Source organism: Mustela nivalis, assembly GCF_964662115.1.
Source record: "Mustela nivalis genome assembly, chromosome: 7".
Classification (NCBI taxonomy): domain Eukaryota; kingdom Metazoa; phylum Chordata; class Mammalia; order Carnivora; family Mustelidae; genus Mustela; species Mustela nivalis.
Window position 1 is genome coordinate 104,931,927 of NC_139026.1, and position 21,221 is coordinate 104,953,147.

General features: G+C 50.6%; 1 protein-coding gene and 1 long non-coding RNA gene across 2 annotated transcripts in view; both read right to left on the reverse strand.

The window, feature by feature from the left end:
- Positions 1–266: 266 nt before the first annotated feature.
- On the reverse strand, positions 267–1,525 carry LOC309868396. Its single transcript, XR_014313683.1, has 2 exons — positions 1,307–1,525; positions 267–725 (listed from the first exon to the last, which is right to left on the reverse strand). It is a non-coding gene; the product is annotated as an uncharacterized lncRNA (long non-coding RNA).
- A 16,325-nt stretch (positions 1,526–17,850) lies between these two features.
- Positions 17,851–21,221, reverse strand: part of NTF3 (neurotrophin 3) — a 67,492-nt gene continuing 64,121 nt past the window's right edge. The window contains exon 2 of the mRNA XM_082738233.1: positions 17,851–18,957. Within this exon, the coding sequence (XP_082594359.1) occupies positions 18,163–18,957 (795 nt within the window). The 3' untranslated portion in view covers positions 17,851–18,162. The remainder of the gene's footprint in view (positions 18,958–21,221) is intronic.

The window sequence follows — 21,221 nt, forward strand, 5'->3', positions numbered from 1 at the left end:
AGTTAAGAAAGAGATTTCAGGGTCTTATAGGATAGGGATGTGATGGACAAAGGGAGAGAAAATTGAGGTCTCAGTGTCCAGAGACCATCCAGTGCCTCTGAGCAGCCTGGCAGGAACCAAAAGGGCGTCAGATCTCAAAGAGCAGGTCATCTTTGAAGAAAAATAATCAGCATTACTTTTCTTTCCTGATTGAGGTCCCTTTCCCTGTCTTCTTTGCTCTACCATGCTATATTTTCTCCATCTCTTCATTAAAAAAAATGCACAAGTTAGGTCTTAAAACACTTCTTTATTTGTTTATTTTTTTAAGATTTACTTATTTATTTGAGAGAGAGAGCAAGAGCACGAGCGGGAGGGGCAGAAGTCACGGGACAGAGGATCTGAAGCAGACCCCGCACTGAGCTGGGAGCCCAACACAGGGCTCGATCCCACAACCCTGAGATCATGATCTAAGCTGAAAGCAGGAGTCGGATGCTTTACCGACTGAGCCACCCAGGTGCCCCTTAAACACACACCTAACATAATAAAATATGTTTACTGAATGCCTGCTATCACTGGTGTTGATAATCGCACAGCAGAAAGAAGAGACAGTCCCTGTTCTCGAGGTGCTTGCATTCTCGTGAGCACAAAAACACCAGATGGAGAAGACAATTCCAGGACGGGATCGGCAGGACAGAGACGGAGCGCAGGGAAGGCATCCTCGGGGAGGCGACCGTTAAAGTTTCCACCTGAAAGACAAGGAGGGGATGGCAGGTGGAAACGTGAGGAAAGAGCATTCGGGGTGGACAGAGCAGCTAGCGCAAGACCCCCGTGAGTGGAAGGGAGGGTCCTGTCTGCAGCTTAGACTAACCTGTGGCCTCTAACACTGAGCAGGTTTTGCCCTCCCGACAAAGAGCTGTTTCTGTTTTTCCTTTAAGCTTTTTTTTCCTAGTTGAGAACAGGCTGTCAGCGTTGGCTCAGGAACCATTTGTTCGCCCGACGGGGGCATAAACACACGGCCCCTGTGCCTTGATCGCCTTCAGTGGAGCCAGCGCCCTGGTGTGTGGGGCAAGAAAGATTTGAGCCCTGGAACCGCATCCAATTTCCCCCAACCCCAGTAACAAGATCTCATGTGCTTGACAAGCAGGCCCTCTCCCCACTTCCCGCACCATCCCTGCCCCTGGAATTCCTGGGCAGAACAGCTGCGCCAGGGGCTCAGTTTTCAATGAAACAATAAAATACTCCTGCGTGTCCCGAAGAGGATGGCATTTATGACTGGGGTGGGCCAGATTCCCTGCACAGACACCCCCTCCCCGATTCCCAGGCTCACCAGCCCAGACGGCCACATGTCCCACAGCCTGTCCTTAAGCCTCTGGGAACTGCTGTAGCATGGGTGCCTCAGAAGGTCCTGGCCCAGAGCACACTGGTGGAGGAGAAAGACACGCAGAGCCAGTAAACAGAAGGATTTGCCAAGAAGGACCAAGCACACATTTGCAGCCTGGGCCGTCCAGCAGGGCACTCTCTTTGGCACCACACCCTCGCCCAGAACCCTACCACCACACAGCTGCCTCCGGGAGACTTGTCTGCTCTCTGGTTCAAGGACAGGAAAGCCCTCCCTGGCCTGGGAGAGGGGAGAGGAGAGTGGGTGTGGCCCACATTCCGCTGGCATCGCACACCCCTCCCCCACTCCCCGCCTCTGTCCTGCGCTCTTCTTTAATGGAGCAAGAGGTCCTTGACATTCGTAAATTTCTCTTGTGCTTGCAAGGCACATTTGGGTCCTGCCTCCGAGTCCCAGATCGCGCACTGGTCCCCCGGGTCCTGCCTCCCAGTGCCAGATTGGAACTTCCACGCGGAGGGGCCAAACCTTGCAAGCTTCCACGTGGGGGCGCAGCCTGCCAGCCCACCGCTCCCTGTCCGCCAGCACCCTCTGCCTCAGGCTCCGAGTTTGTGCCGTTCTGTTACATTAATTTAATTTTGTCCTTCCTGCTTTATAAAGACAGAGCCATGGAGAGCAGAGGTAGGGGGTTAGGTCTCATAACCAGAGTATAAATGAGACGAAGATAGGCATCATTAGAAATGTTCCAGGAAGAGCAAAGGAGCCACAAGCAGGCGCTCACTAGAATGAAGCTGATGGACTTGGGTTCCAGTGGGTGCCCGATGCCAGCCCGCTGTAGGTCCTCTACCCAGAATGCTCTTCCCCTGGGCTTGCACAGGGCTCTCACTTGCCAACCTTCCAAGTCCTTGCTCAGAGCTCAGTATTTCAGTGAGGCTTCCTGACTCTCCTGTCTATCCTCCCCTGCCTTCTGGGACCTCTATACTCTGTTCTGTTTTCTATCTCTCTTCCCCCCCCCCACCCCTCCCACCCCCGCTCCCCCTGGCACTTAATCACCATCTCACAGACTGACTTATTTATTAAGTGTCCTTTTTATTGTCTGTCTCCTTGGCTTGGCTGGGGTCTGGTCCCTAAGACATTTGACATTTCATTCATATTGACATTTCGTTATGAATGTTGGATTGTAAAGGAAATAAATTAGTGAACGCATTCAAACGATGGGGCCTATTGCAAAAAATGCTCAAAACAAGGTGAGGTGTACTCACAACGTTACAATTTCTTTTAGATCCTGGGAAAACACATACCTCGGCCGTCTAAGGCTATGACTCTGCTTTCGGATATTTTACTGTGGTGACCAGTTTCAGAAACACTGTATATACTAGTAGGGATGGCTCTTGAACAAGCTGAGCCCAGAGTTAGAGCAGATATAGGTTATGAGCAGACTCCAAGGAAGGAGAGTGAAACCCAGAAAGACTTCCTGGAAGAAGCAGTGGGAACTGCCTTTAGAGTGGTTGATGTTTGGCACGCAGTGGGTCAGGTTTCGCTGTGGGCTCTTGCTAAGCAGGGACAGACTGGAGACTAGAGCCTGGGCGGGTCTGGAATTTTTCTGACTGGGTATACTTCCTTGTGCACTCCGTCCAATAGGAAATGGGGACAAAACAAGTGGCTGTTCCCCAAGGCAGAAGAGCAGAGGGTACAGCTTCCAAATGAGCCCTGAGGGAAGGGGAAAGGTAGATCCTCTGGAGATAGGACACAGTTGCTCCGCACTCTCCGGTTCCTTTGATTCTCCCAATCACACCTTTAATAAAAAACATCAGCTACCCCATGGTGGGCACCTGTGAAGCGCCGGGTCCTGTACTAAGTGCCCTACCCACAGCAATAACTCACGACCTTCTCACTGTGACAACTATCCTGTGTTCTTTGGTTCCCTTCCTTCCATTTTCCAGATGAGGAAAGGCAGGATCCAAGGAGCTCATTTGCCCCTGTTGCACAGTGAGTATAGAATGGAGTTCGGGTCAGAGCTGCAGCTGCCTGGCTTGGGAGCCTGTACTGTTAACCCCCTCAAGGGCCACAGAGAGAGGGGACACGCTGGGGGACCGGTGGGACCCCTCTCTCACCCACCTTTCCCAAGTCCCTCACCCGGGGGGAATGCAGAGGTTCTCTGTGGGATGGATAACAAAAACCAAACCCTTTCATGTTGCTGAAAAAGACAAATAGAAAAAAAACCTTACACAAGAAACCAGAGAAAATCTTATTTGGGTTGACCAGATGAATGGAGTAGACAATGCCCTCCAAGTCACCTTCGTTTTGGGTTCAGGGAACTGTTTCTCTTTCTATATGCAAACACAGAAAATGTGCATCATTTCCTCTTAACTGCACAGAAATTCACCGCAACCTGGGACTACAGGTCTGGACATGGGTGTTGCTGGGGTAAGGGGTGGTGACTGGTAGGGGGTGGGGTGGGGCACTGGATGTATGTGTTGGTTCAGTTCTTCTGAGCCCCAGCCTTCAACCTTGACCAAGGCTGATTTACCAGGAAATTATGAAGTTTTGGATTCCCTCATTGGCTCCAGCCCCTTCCAAAGACTGGAAGGCGCCCTTACAATGTCTTCATATGTGACATGATTTTTAAAATCTTGTGGTACTAAGATTAAGATTATTCTGACATCAAGAAACAAATTGTAACAAGAAAAATCTCAGATCACACTAACGTCTTAATTCATTGAGGGAAAGACACACATTTCAATAGAAATGATACATTTCTTTTTTTTTTTTAAAGACCAGGGGCCTTTTTTTTTTTTTTTTAAAGATTTTATTTATTTATTTGACAGAGAGAGATCATAAGCAGGCAAAGGCAGGCAGAGGGAGAGGAGGAAACAGGCTCCCCGCTGAGCAGAGAGCCCGATGCGGGACTCGATCCCAGGACCCTGAGATCATGACCTGAGCCGAAGGCAGCGGCTTAACCCACTGAGCCACCCAGGTGCCCCGAAATGATACATTTCTAATAGAAGTAATGAGTAGGTCTTGGCTTATTACATAATCCAGTTAAAGGAAAGAAATGAATTATATGTTCACATGAAAAAAAGATTTCTTTTCTTTTGCTGCTGCAGCAAAAATGGTTATCATTGACAAATACATAACATAACCCCACAGTGGGAGCGATGATGAATGTTGGCAATTCGGAGACAGGTGAGATCAATCCATGCATTAAAAAAAAGAAAAAAAAGGAAATGTCCTGACATTTTTCAGCTGATATGTGAAAGAACTTTAAAAAGAGGTTTTCCTAAATTTAGTGACCATTCTGAAAATGCACGTGATATTACCAACGATAAGTTATGAGCCTGGAAGAAACTTTGCCCAAATATCAGTATTGCAAAAATTACACGATCACCCATGTGAAAAGAAAAGCTAAAGGTCTCTTTCTCTTCTCTCTATAGAAAAAACATAATGAAACTATTGTCAGGTGTGAGAATTAAGCAGACAAAAAATATGGGAAAGAAAGTATCATAGGCATAAGCCTGGCAATTAATGAAATGAATAGTATTAGTCTTTTCATATTTTCTGATGTTTTAATAGGACCTGTCTCCTTTGATATTTATAATTTGTTGTGGTTTATTTTTCTTCTTTAAGCACCTGTACTGGTTTGTTGGGGCTGCCATAGCAGAGACCTACAGACAGGGGCTTCCACCATGGGAATGGATTGTCTCAGAGTTCGGGAAGTCCAAGATCAAGGTGTCGGTAGGGTTGGTTTCTTCTGAGGGCTGTGAGGGAGGGATCTGTTGGCTGGTAGATGGATGGCGGTCTTGTTCCTGTGTCTTCACATAGTCGGTCTTCCGTGTGTGTGTGTGTGTGTGTGTGTGTGTGTGTGTGTGTGTCCCCTAACCTCTTCTTCTTCTAAGGACATCTGTCAGATGGGATAAGGACCCACCCTCATGACTTCCTTTCGACTTCATTACATCTTTACAGACCCCCCCTCTAAGTACAGTCACATTCTGAGGTACTGGGGGTGGGACTTCAACACTTGAATTTGGGGGGCGGGGGAGGTGTGCACAATGATGCCTATAATCATATTCAGTCCTTTGTCCCTTGTTTTTGAAGAGGATGTCAGGTTTTTTTTCAAGTTTCCAGCACCAGGAAAGCTGGACCTCTGGGTATCTCTTTGTTTCTGAAGTTCATAATCCCTTGCGTACAGGAAGTCTTTCCAATTCAATAATGTTTATTGAGGACCTACTACGTGTGGGCACCACTCACCCTGGGGCTCCAGCGAGGACAGCCATGGGCCCAGCTTGCCCAGTCCCCAGGGGAGGTGAGTGCTGGGAGGGAAGCAAGCACCGAGGGTCTGGAGCCCAGAGCAGGAGTAGACGGGCCTCACAGGGGCGCCACCAGGCCAGTCCCCCAGGGCCCTGCCTATAGAGGGGCTCTGTGCTCGGGGTTCATATTTCCCTGTCACCACTTTGAAGTTATTTATCTGTGTTTGCCTTAAGCATCTGGCCCTGCAGATTCTATCCCCAGTCCCAAGGAGGGAAATTACAGCAGCAGCTTCTGGTGAGGGCCAGGTTAGTGCTGATGGCTGGCTAGAGTTTTCCCTTCAGAAGAAGTGGAAGATGAGCCCGCAAAGGGGGATCAGGGTCTGCAAGACACGTGGGAGCACTGCGTGTGTACTCTGGAACTCTCTCCCTTCTCACGAGTGGGTGGAAATGAGTTTTGTATGGGGGGGGCAGTTTGAGGCCTGAGTTCTGGAGACAGAGGATTCAGAACCAAATGCCAGCACTCCCCTTCCCCTACTGCACCTGTGGGCAAGGTACTGACCCTCCTGGCACTTAGGAGCCTCATCTGTCACAGGGCAGAGAGTCTTAAGTTCAAGAGTCAGGACTTCATACCCACAATCCCTCTCCTTTTCTGACATTGCTTTCAAGTTAGAGCAGGCTGGGGCCTGGGATCACTGTGCCTGATGAAGGTTGTGGTTAGGGAAGGATTGGGGGAGGCTGCAAGGGTGGGGTGGCTATGCCACGGCTGCGTATGCACATGGCGGGTCTGGGAAATACGGCAACAATCATGGAGGCTGATCTCAGGGTCTGTGTGAAAGAGAGAAATGGCCAGAAAAGAAACTGCGCTGCACTGTCAGTGACCCCTGTGCCCAGCCAGGAAGCTTGGACTCTAGCAATCGGGAATCTCCTGGAAGCATCTGGGTGGGGCCTGATGAAAGTGACATTCGTGTCTGGGAATCATCTCCTTCAGCTCCTTTACAAGGAGGGAGGAAAGAGAGCTCGGCTGCGGGGCTCCTGCAGGGAGGGGGTGAGACCTGCTGCTTCTGATCAGCTGCATAGGGCACACCATGCAAAGGGCTCTAGGGGGCCGCCAGGAGCCCCATGCTCTGAAGACCACCAGAACTGCGCTCTCTGTCTTCCTACCTCTTAAAGAATTGCAGCCTTGCTGCCTATGGATGGAGCAGGGAAGTGTGGGTCGCTAGCCTGAAACGGGGCCTGTGGGTTTCAGAGGCAAAGCAAGACTCCAAGACGCATGCCAGGAAGGCCAACTCCGCCGGGTGGACTGTCAGGCTGACATGAAGCAGGGTTCATGTCAAGAGTTCAGGAGGAAGCATGACAGGATAAGAGGGAGGGGACGCCAGGTGGGCAATGTGATCATCGCGGGACTGAGACCCAGCATCTGGCCTTCCAGCTGCGGCAGACCAGAAAAGGCAGGAACCAGAGCCGGTCCTTCCACCAGGCCAAGGGGACCAAGGAATGCACAGGGGGATGTCGAGGGAGGGGTCAGAACCAGAAGATGGCATGAGGGACGAAGTGGCCCTTGCTGAGTCCCGCAGCTCCTTTCTCCAAACCTGGTTTCAACCCGCCAGGAGGCCTCCCAGTGCTTTCCCTTCCACCTGACGTTGAGCGTGTCCTTCCCCCGGAGGGGATGTAATAGCACAGCCCGAGATGTACACGGGACCCATCAAATAGCTACCGTGCTGCCACCCAGGCTCCTCCCACTCCAGGCAGGCCTGGGTCTGCTCAGATCCAGGGAAGCAGCTGGAGCAGGTGATCCAGGGGATACAGAGCCCCAGAGGGTAGAGAGATGAAGCTCAGGGCCCTTCTTGACAGATGAGACTCTTGGACCCATGGTGACCTATCTGCTGAAGGCCAATCTTTTGCTTAGCTCCCACAGGACGCAGACTCCCCATTTTCTGCAGGACTAGTCCAAGTTCCTTAGCATTAGACAGTCGGCTTCCGTGGTGTGGCCCTTGCCATCCTCACTCCCTGCATCCCAACAGCACAGACTTACTGCTGGGCCTGCGGCAAAAAAAACCCTTATCTTTGCCCTAATGATAATCTGTCGTGAAACTACTGAAACACTGATGGCATTGCTATCTGTGTCCCTGTCTCCAGGACGACGCGCTGCAGCCTTGGGTAGGATCCTGACACAGGGCCGGTGCCGAGAGAAGAGGGCACGGATGTGACCTAGAGACTCTGGCCTCCTCTGCAGTCTTGTGGGGGGGACCGGTGTGGTCGGGTTCACATGTGTCTTTCCTGATGCACGCACGAGCTCTCACCTGTGTTTCTCCTGCCTCTTGCTAAGCAGAAAGGACCAGGATGGAGCAATGTGGTACCTGGCAGAAGCGGCAGGACCTGAGCCCTGCTGGAGACACCGTCAGCTAGAACAGGAAAAGACAGGAGGTAGATGCTGCAAAAGAAATTGGGAGAAATCAGGAATCCTCTGCTCTATGACCATCTTCCCACCCAAATGGTACTGGGCTTTCGGAACCTAAAGTTATTTTCAGGAGGACCTTAGGAAGCTTTCCCATTGGTCTGGACTACAACATCAGAAGCACTGGCATTGGCCAGGAATTGGCTGAGCTAGAGCATGACGGATCTGGGCAAGGAAAAGAAGTGCGTGTAGCAGTGGGCTGCAAGAAAGTGCACGCCTCTGTGCAGGTCCCCCAAGCGAGTGCCCACTACTGTTCTTCTGGGCTTCAACACTCTGAGAGAGGGGCCGGTAAGGCCCCTGGGACCCTACCCCAGGCTACAGCCCTCCACTGGCCCCCCACCGCCTATTCCAGCTGTAGACACCTTCACTCTCTCCGGAGAGGCAGCTCTTACATCGTCTCCATTTAAAGAGACCGAATGAAATCAGGGAACTTGCCCAAGATCTGTGATTATGAGTGGCCGGGACATGGGTCAAGTGTAGGTCAGCTGGACTTGGGTCCCCACATCACACCACAAACCTGAGGGGCAGTGTCTGGAGGGTCTGAGAGCCACAGATGGAAGATTCCTAGTGGAAAAATCCGGTCTCTGGTAAGTCCCTGGAAACAGTAGACACATTTGCTGGCAGGTCAGATGCTGGGCTGACATCTGCAAGGTCCTTGCGAAAGCACTTCTATGGATCTAGGAGAAGCATCTAGATGGCTCCTGTCCCTCACCCTGTAGCTCAGTCATGAAGGAGGCAGTGTGGAGGGTTTCTGAACAGAAGATCCCGTTCTCATCCTAGCTCTGCCCCGCCCATTAGCTGTGTGAACTTGGCTGGTTTGCCTGAACTCTCTGTGGAGTCCAGCTGGCTTAGTAGGTTGGGGTGGAAAGTAGTCCTGGTAGCCTTTCTGGAGCTTCTCAGAGGCCACCGTGCCTGCCTCTCCTTTGTGCAGTCTCAAATCTTTTACCCCAGCCACTCATTTTTAAGGTAGGCTGGTAGAGCGCCCATGATACTTTGTAACTGAAGGAGAAATGTTTTATTTATTTGTTTGTTTGTTTATTTATTTAACAGAGAGAGAGAGAGAAATCACAAGTAGGCAGAGAGGCAGGCAGAGAGAGAGGGGGAAGCAGGCTCCCTGCTGAGCAGAGAGCCTCATGCAGGGCTTAATCCCAGGACCCTGGGATCATGACCCGAGCTGAAGACAGAGGCTTTAACCCACTGAGCCACCCAGGCACCCCAGGACAAATGTTTTTGTACCCATTTTTCAGGAAGGAAAACCGAGGGCTGCAGAATAGAAATCACTCCACTATGGTCTCAAGAGAAGTCACCGTGATAGGGCCACAGGCCTAGTTTTCTTGACATATGACTTAGATGAAAGAAAGTTCCCTTGGGCACTCGAGCCAGAAACATAGCCTTGGGGGGGGGGGGCACAAACTTCTCCACTGACCCAGCTGGGGAGCTGCTCCCAGGAGCCAGAGAGAGTGGCCCTGCCCACCACCTGTTTCCCTCACCCCAGGGCTTTCATCATTTGGAGGGGGACCAGAGGGCCCTCCCTGATGGCGGGAGGGAGTGACTGAGTCTTGTTTCTCTGGAATGGAACAGGTTTGACAGGCTAAAAAGTCCCTCAGAGGGAGGGAAAGCTGGAGAAGACCCTCTGGGGAAGAGCAAACTATGCGGAAGGGAGAGAGGGGGTGCCTGAGGTCTCCAGTAAACAGCTTTGCCCAGAGATGATTCATTCATCGGGCCCTGTTTGCACTTCCCACTACTGAAGCCTGACTTTTGGTAGCAGATCCTGTGCCTCAGTTAGGGTCGTTAATGGCTCAGAGTACATGTGGTGCGTTTGGCCTCCCTTAGGTGTACCGCCGTGTCCGCCTTGAACTTCACAGCATTTCAGTCATGAGGATACCCAGTGGGTTACAGCACCACTCCCCACCCCAACCTGCTCCCTGCTCATTCCTATCCTTTGTCTGTTTCAGATTTCTTCTTAGCAGTGACCACTGCCTGCCTGAGGCTTCTTCCTTTATCTTTTTGCCGTGTAGCACACTCCAGACGGGAAGTCCCACTAGGGCATGGGCATTATCACTTTGTTTGTCATTTACTAGGCAATGCCCAGGAGGAGAGCCGGCATGTAGCTGGGTCTCTATGGAAGTCTATTGAACGAGGGTGTGCTCACTAGAATGGTTGAATGACCGCTCCACCGGTATACAAAAGGCTTTACTGAAGAGGTGTAAACACAGCCCTGTTTCACGGCCTCATGTTGCGTTTCCCTTAACTTAGGTTTAAAAGTTGTTTCCTTCCGGGGCCCCGGGTGGCTCAGTGGGTTAAAGCCCTGGGTCATGATCCCAGGGTCCTGGGATTAAGCCCCGCATTGGGCTCTCTGCTCAGCAGGGAGTCTGCTTCCCCCGACCCCCCCCCTCTGCCTGCCTCTTTGCCAACTTGGGATCTCTGTAAAATAAATAAATAAATAAAATCTTAAAAAAAAAATTGTTTCCTTCCAACTCGTGTTCTTGTCCCCACCTTTCTACCAATGGAAAAACAGAGGCTCAAAGCCTAGGACCGAGAAGGACATTAGGACTGTAGACTACTGGATGCTACAGATTTTGGAACTTTTTGCCTCCAAAACATATTCCTCTAACTCTTCATCGACATCTAAATTACTGAAGAGCAGTACAACCTTCCACACTAATCTGTTCTCCTTTAGGTTGAACCCAAATCCTTCCTTTGGTTTAGTAGGGGACCTCGTTCATCCGTTTGTGCTATAAATACCGATTGAAGGCCTCCTGAGAGTGGGGTGCCGAGTTTTCGGGATACAGTTCTAAAACCCATTCTGCTTACAGAGATTACAGCCAAATGGGCAACATATCCAGCAAAGGATCACACAAACACCCAGAGGAGTGACTTCGGTCGTGTTCTGTGGCAGGGGATGAAATTCTAGGTGTTGCGGGAACACGCAGCAAAGGGGAAGACTGGGTGACGAACTCAGGAGGAGGTTTCAGGAGAGGTTCCCCCCAGGGAAACGGAAATTACAAGCTGAGATCTGAAGACTGAGCAGGAGTGAGTCTGACCAGGGGAGTGGAGGACAGAGGAAGAACATTCCAGGCAGAGGGGCATGGCGCGTCTGTGCCTCCGGGTGGAGGGTATTGGCTCCTTCCAGGGTTTTTCTAGTAGAGGAATCTTTCATTTTCCTGATTGACCAAGGGGCTTTCAAGGAGACACGTTAACCTTGGTAAAGGTCTTAGGCCCCAAATAGAACACAGTAAGTACTTCCTTGCCAGAATCTTCAGATTTTAGCTCCCCAACATTTGACTTTTCCCTTTACAAAGGAGGCTGAATTGTCCTTGATTGGAGTATCCTCAAGCCAGCTGCCGAGGCTCTGTGCTGGGCCTCAGAATGTTCATCTGTTTCTCCTCGGTCATCTCCAAGCTGTCTTTCTGGCTTTCAAAGTGACACAGAAGGAGGGTGGACGAGACAGGCAGTGGAGGCGGGGCCACAGCCCCCTACAGGGGTCCAGAAACCACACCCCGAATTACAGATGAGCTCCGACCGGCCCACGGAGCTCTGACAACACCCATTTGCAGATGGTTGATCTACCCTGGGTTATTCCTAAATAAGTAAGAACTGTTCTTTCATAACCCTGAGCATAAAGCTATCTTAATAACTAACCATCTGTTGGGTCTGTGTACCTGGATGTCCCATGGCTTCCTTAAACCAATTGTCTATCATTCCTGCCTTCAAACCCGCTCGTCTCGCTGTCCTCTTGAATTTGGTTTGGAACCAGTGTGCCTCGAGAACGTTGTGGTGATCTTCCTTGACACCTCCCTCTCTCGTCTTCTGCCTCCAGTGGTGACCAAGTCTTCCTGACACCATTTCCCAAATGCTTCTCCAACCCGATGGGCTTCCCCAGCCCCGTTGCCTTCTCCTTAACCTGTGTCCCCTCTGGTGTTTTATGTACTGGCGTTCTTCCAGCAATCAGCCTAGCTCCAGTCTGTCTGTCGGTTACACTGCCCCCCAAATCATCTTCTTAAAAAAAAAGGCTGAAAAAGCCCTGTTGACTCCTCATTGCTTAGTAGACTGGTAATTCTCAAAGGGTGCAGCACCCGTCACCTGGGAACTTGCTAGAAATGCGAATTGTCAGGCTTCTCCCCAGACTTAAGGAATCAGGAACTCAGGATGGGGCCTGGCAATCAATTTTAACAAGGCTTCTCAGTGATTATTCTGATGCTAAGGTTGGGAGTAGCCAAATAATCACATACAAATGTCATAGCCTTTCTTTCACACATGGCTTTGCATTAGTTGGTCCCCGATGCTCACTCCAGCTTCCTATAATCATGAAATTCCTGTTACCCTGAACCTTTTACTTTCTTCTATGTATGTCAGACCCTTTCACCCTTACACACTTTTGTAGGCTGTTCTTCTGTCTGGGATATTCTTCTTTCATTCTTCCCTGTCACAAATTACTTCCTCCATGAAGCCTTACTTGACTGTCCCAAGCAGCATTTAGTGGCTTATTTTCTAGGTACCTGTAGCCCCTTTGTTGATAATTTAGTTATAGCTGTTGTATCTGTGGATGTAGCTTCAATATGGGAAATAGATTTCTAGCAGATAATTAGTCATTTTATAACAGAACCAGCTCTCTGGGAAGAGGCGCTTAGAGAGAAGGTGTGGAGATTATGAAGGCCCCTGTAAGCTGCTATCCCCTAACATTTCAGCCTTTCTCCACCGTCTCCTGGGAGGGATGACCTGTCTTGTGCTGAATGCGTATGCTTGGACAAGGTGCACAACATGTTATAGGCATTCCGTAAATTCAAAAGAAAAGCATAGAATGAATAAAAGATTTCTGCTTTGTAAGGGAGGATGAAAGTTTCTATCTAAATTTGACATTCCTGTGCTTCTACCTCCTTGCAAAGGCCCCAGAGAAATTATACAGCAATGCTGGTCTGTACATTTCAGGGACAAGCCATAGGCCCCCTCCCCTGATACTGTGGTTGCCCCACTGCTGGGCTGGGGGAGGGAAGGTGCAGCTACCGCGCAGTCTGGCAGCTCCCTCAGGTGGAACGATCATTGGGCATTTCTGCTGCACTGACCCTTCAATCTCCCCTGTGTGCCTCCTCGCTCCCCTTACCCCATCGCAATCCAGCCAGCAGGTTCCCCGAAGCACTTTGCATCCTCTCCATCACTGTGTCACTCACCCAGCTAAGAGCATCGTGCCTCCAAACTACACAGACCTCTGGGGCTCTGATCTGGGCCCTTTCCTTTACCAGCTGCTCAGCCTTGGGCATGGGACGACATGTTTTTTTTTGTTTTTTTGTTTTTTTTTAAACCAGCGTTCCCAACTGCAGGAAGAAGTGAAAACCAGGTGCACACAGGGCTCTACATGGAGGGACCAGCCAGAAAATGATCACCATTACTATTATTTACTCTTTGGTCCAGACTTACGTTCTACCCCTTAAGCCCAGCACCAGCTTCCAGCGCTTTCCTACCAAATCAGAAAGCCCACGAATCCAGCTCCTTCTGTTTTGGCTGGTGGAGTCTCCCCCATGTCTTTTCTGTCTGTAAATCCTCAACCCTGATCAGCCTGTTTTCTCATCCCAAGAATGTTCATTTTCCATATGCTCGCCAGCTGGCTACCAGCTCCATCTCCTAAAGGTTAAACTTGTGTTCCGGAGCACTCTTTTCGAGCATTACCTTTTCTTAAAAAAATGCAATACATCAGTGGTTAGGAAATCAAAGCAGCTACACACACACACACACACACACACACACACACACACACACACACGTGCAAACACACGCATGCCCACCCACCTCCAAACATCCCCACGTGAAAAACCATCTAATTCTGAAGAGTGTTTCACAATTTTCCAATGAACTTTTATGTCTTCTTGCCACCGAGTCTTTCGTAATTGACAGGCAATGCCGTTAACTGAGCTCTGTAAACTCAGCCAGACTCGGCAGTGATAGGCAGCTTCTAGAAACAGCTTCTAATATTTCTGGGCCATGGCGTTCCACCTCCTTGCTCCTCCACATGCCAGGCTCCCGCTACAGGGAAGTCTGTGCTTGTTTCCTTGGCCTTCCGTATGGCCAAAGACAGGCCAACCGTGAAGGAAACAAACCCACTGCCTGTCAGGGGCCTTCCAACCTGCTCTGTGGTTCTGCTCTGCCCAGCTGGGCCAGCCTCCGTCTGGAGCCAAACAAGGACCCAGGGGCTCCAGTCAACACAGAGGGGCTTGCGTTGCAGCCTGTGGTGAACATGTGGGCCTTTTGAGGCATCCACTCGCCCAGTGTAACTTGAGAAGGCCTATGTAAAGAGTATGGCTCTCCTTAGATGCAGGGTTAGGCTGAAGAAGGTTCCAGGTGAGAAAATCAGCCTTCTGTGGCAGTGGCTTGTCCTCAGTCTGAGGAAGCAAGCAATTCAAGGACCTTGGGCCAGGGGAGAGGACAGTGGTGGAGCGGGTGGGTGGAGGTAGGGGTGGGGTTGGAGTGGGAGGAGGGGCTACTATAGGCTGTTGGCTATTCTTGCTTCAGAGTGCCCTCAGTGGGGCTGAGCGGAGCTGGGCTCTGGGAGGAAGAACCACACCTAACTGAGGACCTGACATTGGCTTTGCATACCCAAAGCCATTTGAGTTTGAGGTCTGGGGGATGCGTCTTCCTGGTGAAGCCAAACCATCACTAGGTAGCCATAAACTGACTCCACAGATTTCATTTCTGAACACATGTTTAAGGGTGGTAAAATGAAAGCAGATGGTTTCTACAAGCCTCAGTGGAGGGTTTTTAAGTGGACTGACTAAAGCAAAAAGCACACACAGACACCCATACAGGAAAGGGAACAGCAAATAAAGCTTCAAAAATGCCAACCCAAAAAACCCAAAGAACCAAATGAACCAAAGTTCAACCTGGAGAAAGCTTTGTGGGACATAACCGAGATGAAGAGTAGCAAGAACACAGCTGTGTCACGCATTTTCAAGAAGAAACAAAAGACACACGCACACACATCAGAAAATCACAGTAAAGGAGGCTTAGACATACCTTTCCTGGTGTGTCAACTGAGGAGTCAAGGCCTGTTGATGAGAGGGGCAGGGGGATGGGGCAAACGCTCCCCTGGGGGCTGCATGCCATGGGGTTAGTGACGGATACACTTCAGTCAGGAATAATCCACCTGGAAGTTTGGAAGTTTCTACCAGAATTCCAGAATGAAGACCCGTGCAAATCCCCCGATAGCTACTCATCACCACCATCATCGGTAACACTCAGTGGAACTTACGAGCCAAGCACTGGATGATTTCATTACATTGCCAAGCACTCTGATGGCGTGGCACTGCCCTCACTTTACAGACTAAGAGAGAAAAGCTCAGAGAGGTTAAGTCACACGCGTAAGTCCACACAGCTTGTAGATGGAGGCAGCTGGGAGACTTAAGGGAGGGCAGAGAGAATCCCGCTGACGGTCCACAGGGCTTCTCATGGCGGCCGTCATTAAGGAAGTGAGGATCGCCTAGTCTGGCCACCGGCCCTCTGCGCAGCGGAAACTCCTGGTGCGGGAAAGCCCCATCAGGACAGGTGAGTCGTTTGAGGACACGGGGCTGCTGCTGGCAAGAAGCAGGGCTGCAGCCCGTTTCCTCCTGTCCGGTGAAGGTCTTCACACCGCAGCACACCTGCCTGTGTCCTGGAGCTCCAGCAGGAAACCGGGCAGAACGGAAACATGAAGGCAAATGTGGCATTCTCCTGGAGCCAGACTCCAGCCTGCCAAGTCTCCTCCAGGGCGGAGAAGAGCTTAATCATGGATCTAAAGCAATGGCAAGTGCATACACTAGACAGACAGGGGCCTCCTGTGAATCTTGAGGAAGGCTCTGCCCTGGGCCCATAAGCCCGACATGTTGACTTTGGCAATACTTGAATGCCCTTTTCTGCTAATAAAGCTACTCACATGGAACTGGGTAATGCGTTGCTGTTCTGCCACCCAGCACAGGGTGGGGAGGGGAGGGCAGAGCCGTCGCAATGGCCTGAAGGCTGGAATTCCTTTCTGGAAGGTCTTCATCTCATCCCCAGGCTCACTTTGTTGCCCTGTTGTTTAGGGACGGTGCCTTCCCAGGCCAGACCCTCTAGACAACCCCTACACCTGCTTGGAATAGCAAGTCCAGACGAGGAACATTAATTCTAGTTCGAGAAAAGGGCTTGGGCTTGACCATCAGGCAGCTGTCCCTCTGTCAGCGGGTACATTGTGTTCTTGCTCTTGAAGCAGGACCCACAAAAGGTTTCTGTGCAGGCGACTACACTTTCCATGTCCCTAGGACTGTAATGTTCATTCTGCCATGCCAAGTGTCGCACAGAAGGGGGGGATGAGGGGGACTAGTGAAGAAGAAACGAGACTGCGTCCTTTTTCAAGCATGGATGTAACTCTTCGCTCTGCCTCCTGCCGTTCAGTGGGCACGGGTGAGGGAAGTTCTCAGCCACATCTCCTCACCTGTAAACTGGAGTGATAATGCCTACTTCAACGGGCTTGTGACAAGGACGGGGGGCCGTGTTTGCAGGTGCCCCGCAGAAGTGGGTGCGAGGCAAATTCCTCCTGTCTTGTCTTCGGAGCTGAGGCGTCCGGAATCGAGTGCTGCCTTATGGTGCTCCTAACCCAAGCCACGGCGGTCGGTGGAGGCTGTTTCAAGAGGCTCATGCCACATAAAGAACACACATTTTCTTAGGCATGGGTTAGATCTCCGGGGCGTGGGCTGCTTGAGACAGAGAACACTCGGATCCTGAAGGCAGGGGAATTCAGGGAAGACCCAGGACAGTAATCCCAGGCAGAACACAGGGTACATGTGCCTCCGACAAGATGGGAGATGAGAGTCTACGGGCTGTAGGACCAGGGGGAGAGTCTGCTTCCCAGTGGGGTAGGGCTTGTAGGAGCCACTGTGTCCTCCTTGGGCCTGCCTCCTCAGGTGGTGTGGCCCTCACCACGGGGATCCCTCTGGGACTCAGGATCACCTTCCTTCCATTTGAACTTACAACTCTCAGAATGATGAACCCACCAAAAATGATACAGAGGAATACGATAGCCAAGAAAGAAGAGGAAGGGAAGGGAGAAGGATCGATCTGGAATGCCTCCCCTATGCTAGGAAGTCCACAGTGACAATTTAACTGAGACCTTATGACAGCTCTTTGAGTTAGCAGAATCCCCAAGTGACTTTCCAGCCCTAGGAACCCTAGACTTGGAGAGCCTTCAAAGCCTCTCCCCCAGTCACAAGGAAGGGAGGACCCAGGATTTGAACCCAGGTCTGACTCTGAAGTATGAGCATTTTCCAATTCCTCATGCAGCTCTGGGAGGGGTCCCCAGAGAAGGGAGGAGGCCATGTGCCCAGAGGATCTCAAATGAGGAAGTTCTCTTCTGTCTGTAGATTTTTCATGATCCGTTTCAGCTGGCCTCTGGGTAACCATTCAATTATTCTGTTACAAATAGTTAAAACATTTTTTCCTATATGCCTAAATGGATCAAAACCACTTACAGAAAGCAAAACAAAAGCCATAGCCCGCCCCCCACCCCCCGCCCAATCCAACCCTTAACCCCAAACCCAAAACAACAAATGTGCTGAAAAGAGACTTCCAAAACTAAAATTGCCAGGATTGTTGTTACTGTTCCGGGACTGTAACCTTGGAGCAAATTAGAGTTCTAACTGGCAAAAGCAACAGCCGAGAGAGGAGAGTAAGTCCCTGACAGTGAACTTGCTGGCGGGAATGAAGCGTGGAGCTCAAAGCTACTGTGTGTCATCCCAGGGGACGTGCCAACAGGGCATTTAGTGAACTGATCAAACATGAAGTAGACCAGAAAGGGGGTGGGCATCATTGTGTCTACACACAACTCTGACAGCATCTGATTTTAACAAGTTTACTAAAACGACAGTCATGGCCTTGACAAATACTGAATGCAGAATACTGGTGTACATAGATTTTACAGAGCGGCTCCCGAGAGCCAGGTCACAAAATAAGGTTTAACAGATGGGAGAGGCCTGAGGGAAGGCAAGCACACGGATTTTATTGAGAAAAAAGCTTATATACTGTAGGGTTGCTGAAGTTTAATAAATAAAGGTCAACTTATAATATATAAAAACAATATAAACATTTATATGCTACATGCATATCATATAATTTAAAGTAATAATTTATATATGGGGAGAGATGCCAATTTATGTTCTTCCGATTTTTCTCGACAAGGCACACACACAGGAGGTGTCTATCCGTATCCATCGCCAGCCCACAAGTTTATTGTTTTCTGACGTCAGTGCTCGGACGTAGGTCTGGGACGTTTTGCACTGAGAGTTCCAGTGTTTATCGTCAATGCCCCTGCAACCGTTTTTGACGGGCCTGGCTTCTTTACATCGTGTCTCATAAAAATATTGTTTGACGGGAGAGTTGCCGGTTTTGATCTCCCCCAGCACTGTCACCTGGTGTCCCCGAATGTCGATGGCCGATGACTTGTCGGTTACCCACAGACTCTCGCTGTCGCATACGGAATACTCCCCTCGGTGACTCTTGTGCTCCGCGTACCTCTTCCTCCGTGACGTTCTGTTTGCGGCCACAGGGTTGCCCACGTAATCCTCCATGAGATACAAGGGAGGGGGCTGCAGGGGAGTGCTGTCACTCAGCAGGACCCGGGGCGAGCTGTAGCGCCTCTGCTGCCGCAGCAGTTCCGTGTCCGTTGCAATCACTGGCTGGAATTCCGACTTGGCGGGCTCTCGCTGCTCCGGCTTGCGGGGGGCCTCTGCTTTGGGCAGGGTGCTCTGGTAATTCTCCTTAATGTCCACCATCTGCTTGGAGAGCTTGTTCTTCAGAATATCTGCCTGGATCAGCTTAATTATCAGGGAATTTAGCGAGTCTTCGGGCAAACTCCTTTGATCCATGTTGTTACCTTGGATGCCACGGAGATACGCGAGAAATATCACATAAAACAAGATGGACATCACCTTGTTCACCTGTAAGATCTGAAAAGGAAATGCAGGTGTTAATGGGAGCCTGTGGCAGCTCAGTCCATGTCACTGTGGGTTGAGCAACCCTGCGAGAGCGACCAGGCTCCTCTCTGATGTCGGGAGACCAGGGTTGTTGATTTCTCTCCTTGGGAAATACCGCCTTTGAATATCTAATAGTACCTTCCCCCACCCCTAGAATTTCACCTGCCTCTCCCCCAGTAATCTTTCCTGTAGCGTGGCGGCTGTGTGCTAGGGAAAGAGGGGTGCGTGTGCGCACATGTCATTGTGTGTCTCGTGCCCCTGAGCCGACAGAAGGCAAGATCGTTTTTTTTTTTTTTTTTTAAACTAAATAAACCAAAAACATAAGTGGAGAGGTCTTTGGTGTGGAAGAGTTAGGGTTTTCCACAGGACCTGGGTCGCCAAGAGTCTCCAAAGCAGAGGGAGGAGCAGACTCACACTTAGAACTTCTGCCTCCGCCCTCTTTCCTAGACAGAAGCCCCCCACGGCATCTGCAGACTTCTATTGTGTGTAGATGTTGTCCGGCTGCTTCTTTAAATATCACCTGAGCCCGAGAAGATCACAGTCCACTCCAACTTGGCAAAATGTGAAGCTGTACCTGAGAACTATGAAGGCATATCTGCATTCTTTTAGCAACAGGAACAGACTTGCGAATGGTCTTAAGGAACATAGCTCTACCGCCCTCCCCTACACCTGATGCAGCTTCTGGGTCTCTGGAAGGAATACCCTGAGGCTGGGGACGGGTCACCTGCCTGTGCACTGCAACATCTGCACGGGCTCATCTCTGGCCAGACCATGTCTGGGAAGCTGGTCCCCCACCCTGGTCATGAACATGGGGGCTGCCCTGCGCTCTGGGAGAGGGCCCAGCTGAGCTCGCCGAAGGACATGCCTCACCAGGGCCCCCAACGGCTTCCCAGAGACCCCTCCCCAGCAGAGCACTACCTGCAGGACTTGGAAGCATAGCAACAGCCAGCTCAGGTTAATGGGCTGGACTTGCCCGGAACAGCAAGATTCCTTGTGGATTCATTTTTTCCCCCCTTTGTATACAATGTTTCCTTTGGGGGTTACATTTTCATTTTGGTATCTCCTTATTTAAATGGAACTTGAACTCGTCCGCACTCTCCTTCTGTTGCCAGAGCAGAACCTCGGCACGCGGTTTCCGTTGGGTCCTTATGGGATTATAGGGCTGATCTCCAGATACCTTTCTGGCTGGTTTCTCCCTCACTAGAGCAAAGCCCAGCTTTTCCGAAGGTTGGCGCTGGAAAGAGACTCTTCAGGCTGGGAGGGCTGGCAGCAGGAGCGATCTCCACCTGCTCTCTGATCCACACCACCCCCATGAGGTAGCCAAACCTTAGTTACCATTGCTATCACTTCACTGGCCCCCAGGGCCTCACGGTTTCCTCTTTAAGGCCCTAAGCATGGAAAATAAAAGCCCTTCCCTTGGTTCACCTTTGGTATTTGCCGAGAGACTTTAGTAAATCCAGGGGGAACGTAGAAGGGAAATAAACAAGAGAGACACAGGAATCAGAGAAGCAACCCTGCTTACGAGGTACCCATGTCTGAGCTTGCCCACACTAACTTGCTCCCGGGACTTCCAGATGCGGCCTCTTTCCCCATCTTGTCTGAAGTACTGCTCTCCTGTCCCCAAAGGCCAGCAATGCTGCGAGCACTTTGCTCCAACTTCCTCCTCCTGGCTCGAGGCCCACCTCTTTGATAAGGGGATCATCTTCCTTCCATGGGAACCACTCTTGCGGACAACAGACTCCTTCAAGGTCAAAGCTGAGAGAAGGATTCTAGATTCACTGCCCACCCCTAGAGACTGCTCCAAGAATCCCATTATCCTAAGAAAGTGGTTCCCACAGGATAACTACTCTCCCTCCCACTCTGCATATAATTGACATTTCCTTCAATGTTGCAGCCCAACAAAACGAACCTTGAACACAAAATGTACAGCATGCATGCAACTAGAATTGCATGCCCTTTCTCCCCTATCCAAAGGGAATACAGCTGCAATAAAGCAATTTGGGATGAAGAGTCTATCAGAAAACAATTTATTAAATCCTCCCAAAGCCCAGCCACTGTAAGCAAAGAATACACAGGGTACCTGCTCATAGGGAAAGAGATCAAAGACGGACAGAGAGGGGGGCTCCCAGAGAGAATGAGAGTCGATGTACTGACCAGCCAGGGAGTGACAAGGGGCCCCGGACAGGAAGATAGATGGATGGGGCCGGTGGACTGGGGATGCAAAGGGGAGAGTCTTT